The sequence below is a fragment of the Micromesistius poutassou genome (genome assembly GCF_964030765.1).
Source record: "Micromesistius poutassou genome assembly, contig: SCAFFOLD_5300, whole genome shotgun sequence".
In the NCBI taxonomy this organism is placed as follows: domain Eukaryota; kingdom Metazoa; phylum Chordata; class Actinopteri; order Gadiformes; family Gadidae; genus Micromesistius; species Micromesistius poutassou.
The window spans coordinates 947-5,000 of NW_028180415.1; the positions used below are offsets into that span (position 1 = coordinate 947).

The 4,054-nt window shown below is 49.7% G+C and overlaps 1 protein-coding gene across 1 annotated transcript; it reads left to right on the top strand.

The window, feature by feature from the left end:
* Window positions 1–248: 248 nt before the first annotated feature.
* On the top strand, window positions 249–2,513 carry LOC311370822 (receptor-type tyrosine-protein phosphatase gamma-like; the record flags this gene model as incomplete). Its single annotated transcript, XM_084489126.1, has 2 exons — window positions 249–385; window positions 1,314–2,513. Coding segments are annotated over 2 exons (359 nt in total), but the record flags the coding sequence as incomplete, so codon positions are not given.
* Between the last annotated feature and the right edge of the window lie 1,541 nt (window positions 2,514–4,054).

The following is a 4,054-nucleotide window of genomic DNA, read 5'->3' on the forward strand; positions in this document are numbered from 1 at the left end:
TGTGTGTGTGTGTGTGTGTGTTGTCTCCCTGTGTGTGTGTGTGTGTGTGTGTGTGTGTTGTTTCCCTGTGTGTTGTCTCCCTGTGTGTGTGTGTTGTCTCCCTGTGTGTGTGTGTGTTGTCTCCCTGTGTGTGTGTGTGTGTTGTCTCCCTGTGTGTGTGTGTGTGTGTCTCCCTGTGTGTGTGTGTTTCCCTGTGTGTGTGTCTCCCTGTGTGTGTCTCCCTGTGTGTGTCTCCCTGTGTGTGTCAGGCTGGGGGGGGCCCACTGCGGGGCTGTTCTGCGCCCTCTCCTCTCTGTCCTCTCAGCTGGAGGAGGAGGCGGCGGCTGACGTCTACACGGCCGCACGCATGACCAACCTCAGGAGACCGGGGGTGTTCAACGACCTGGTGGGGCGCACACGCACGCACGCACGCACGCACACACACACACACACACACACACACACACAGGGAAACACACACACACACACACAGGGAAACAACACACACACACACACACACACACACACACAGGGAAACAACACACACACACACACACACACACACACACACACACAGGGAAACACAGACACAGGGAAACAACACGCACACACACACAGGGAAACAACAACACACACACACACACACACACACACACACACACAGGGAAACAACACACACACACACACACACACACACAGGTAAAAAACACACACACACACACACAGGGAAAAAACACACACACACACACACACACACACACACACTCACACGCACACACAGGGATACAACGCACACACACACGCACACACAGGGAAACAACACACAGAGAAACAACACACACACACACAGGGAAACAACGCACACACACACACACAGGGAAACAACGCACACACACACACTCACACATAGAAACACACACACACAAACACGGATGCACACGCACAAACTCACACTCACGCACACATAGATACACGGACACACACACACACACACACATAGAAAAACACACACACACATAGAAACACACACACATGGAAACACACACAAACACGGACGCACACACCTGATTCCTATAGCGATATTATCCAGTTGTGTTTCTGCTTTGACTGTTCTCCACCTCACGGTTGTCCTTTCCCCTCCCCCCTCTCCCCCCTCCCCTCCCCCCCTCCGGCCCCCCTCCGGCCCCCCCCCTCCCCCCTCTCCCCCCTCCGGCACCCCCTCCCTCCCCCTCTCCCCCTCCCTCCCCCCTCCGGCCCCCCCCTCTCCCCCCCTCCCCCCTCCGGCCCCCCCCTCTCCCTCCCTCCCTCCCCCCCCCCCCCCCCCCCCCCCCCAGGAGGGCTACCAGTTCCTGTACCGCGCGGTGCTCAGCCTGGTGAGCAGCCAGGAGGACCAGAAGACCCTCCGCTCCCCCGAGACCAACGGCTCCCTTGCTGCTGGGCACCACCGCCAGCATGGCCGAGAGCCTGGAGTCCCTGATGTAGAGCCTGGAGAACGGCCTGGAGAACGGCCTGGAGCCCCTGGAGTAGAGCCTGGGAGCCCCTGGAGTAGAGCCTAGAGTAGAGCCTGGAGTAGAGCCTGGAGAACAGCCTGGAGCCCCTGGAGTAGAGCCTAGAGTAGAGCCTGGAGAACAGCCTGGAGAACGGCCTGGAGCCCCTGGAGTAGAGCCTGGAGCCCCTGATGTAGAGCCTGGAGAACGGCCTGGAGTCCCTGATGTAGAGCCTGGAGAACGGCCTGGAGTCCCTGATTTAGAGCCTGGAGAACGGCCTGGAGTCCCTGATGTAGAGCCTGGAGAACAGCCTGGAGAACGGCCTGGAGCCCCTGGAGTAGAGCCTGGAGTCCCTGATGTAGAGCCTGGAGTAGAGCCTGGAGTAGAGCCTGGAGAACGGCCTGGAGAACGGCCTGGAGCCCCTGATGTAGAGCCTGGAGTCCCTGATGTAGTTCCAGGCAGAGCTCCACTACTTCTAGAGCTGCACTACTTCTAGAGCTCCACTACTTCTAGAGCTCCACTACTTCTAGAGCTGCACTACTTCTAGAGCTCCACTACTTCTAGAGCTCCACTACTTCTAGAGCTCCACTACTTCTAGAGCTGCACTACTTCTAGAGCTCCACTACTTCTAGAGCTCCACTACTTCTAGAGCTGCACTACTTCTAGAGCTGCACTTCGTTCACCCGATCATCAAACAGGTTAAAGCTGCTGTAGGTAAGAGTGGAGAGTTGGGAAGAGAGAGAGAGCGAGAGAGAGAGAGCGGAAAAGAGCGAGATTCTGAAAATAAACGCACCCTCCCTCTCTGCTCCCGCCCTCCCTAGATTAGATTTACGCCACTGAGGAGTGGGTGCGTTTCACACACCTGTGATTGACAGGCAAGATGAACTCACCGCACCAATCAGGGAAGAGACGACCCCGATTGGTCAGAAATAAGAGGGAAGCGGTCTAAAATGTAGATCTCGTTCAGAGGCAGACAAAGCCAACGAGTACCAGTCTTCTCACCAAGCGTTTCAGTCACTAACAGCTGACGGTTGGCTAGGCCACTTCTAAAAAAAAAAATTACTCTTAAGATTTACCTACAGCACCTTTAGTAAGTACGCTAACACGCACAATCGCGGTACGCATGCTGTGTCTGGGGACGATGCATGTTTACATATAACAGGCACTGTTAAACAAGGAATTATTTCGATTAAACTAAGCATTAGTTGAACTACGTATTCAACAGAACAGTAGCATCTTGAGGGCAATGAGCTGCTGGCTAGCACGGGGAGGCTAAGCCACACAGCTAAGTTACGTTAGCCTTCAGATGAACCATCGCTATCGTCGCTGGGAATTATTATCCATATTATTAGTATTGTTATGCTTTTGACTGTTATGTTTGAGCAGTTTAGCTGCTCGGCCTGCGCATAATAATATTAATAATACCAATAGATAATAATAATAATAGTTATAATATTAATAATGATGATGATAATAACACTATATAGGGAACTAAAACAAAAAATAGTTTAGCTTGAGTAACAATTATTGAAAAAGTGAACCAAAGATCAAGATTTATTTAAAAAAAAAAGTATTTCAAAGGGGTGTTAACGACGTCTATGCTAATACCTAGCGACCCCGCCGCCGTAAAAACCCAGGGGGGTTCTGGGAAAGAGTCGGTTGCGTCAGACACGGCCGGACGACGCGGCCCCTTGTCCTCTGTGCCTTTCCCGTCTCACCTCCACACACTTTGCGTGGTTCCATGTTCACACAGGAAACCTGCAGCTATAAGCCCACTAGATTACAGAGCTGCGATTTTTTATTTTAATTTTTTGGCCGTCGACTGTTTTCGCTGTAACTTTTTATTTCTGTGGTGTGTTTTTTTTTTTTTTTTTTCTCCGATTTGTTACGGCTAGTGCATCTTAAAAAATAAAAAATAATAATAATAACCGTAGTGCTGAGAAAAAGCGTACAGATACGATTTAACGAGACATCGCCTGCAAACTGTGAACGAACGCTCTCGAAGCGCGTGTATTCAACTTATTGTCGTACACGACCGGGAAATAAATGAGTCGCCAAATGTTGTGGCCACTGAATTTATACTAAGCCATCGTTGTAAATAAAGCTAAGTTACGTGGACAGCCATGTTGCCATAGAGACAGCGTTCCTCCCTGCGGCCAGTTTTAATCTAGGACCCCATTTCTCGGTCCGCCCGTGGTTGTTTTACTGTTTTTCGTCTTGTGATTTTACGAACCGACTGTTTGTACGTTTTGTTGGAGGAATCCGATAGTTTTACGAGAATGCTTTTTTGGAATGCTTTGTATCTACTGATCCTATGTTTCTGTGTCTATTAAGCGGTACATTTTTGGTCAGAAAGCCTTTTTAACGATTCTGCGCGTGAAAGGAAGGTCCGATTTAACATTTGTGTAAATAACCCTGGATCTATGGGGAGGCCAAATTCTGTTTATATACTACTATATTTCTATTTTAATACAAAGATGATTTTTTAGTCATTTACAACGATATATATATAACTGTTTTATAATTTTAGCCGATCAAATATTGATTATATGATATAAACAATTGAATTATCCTTTTTTTTCTATGTG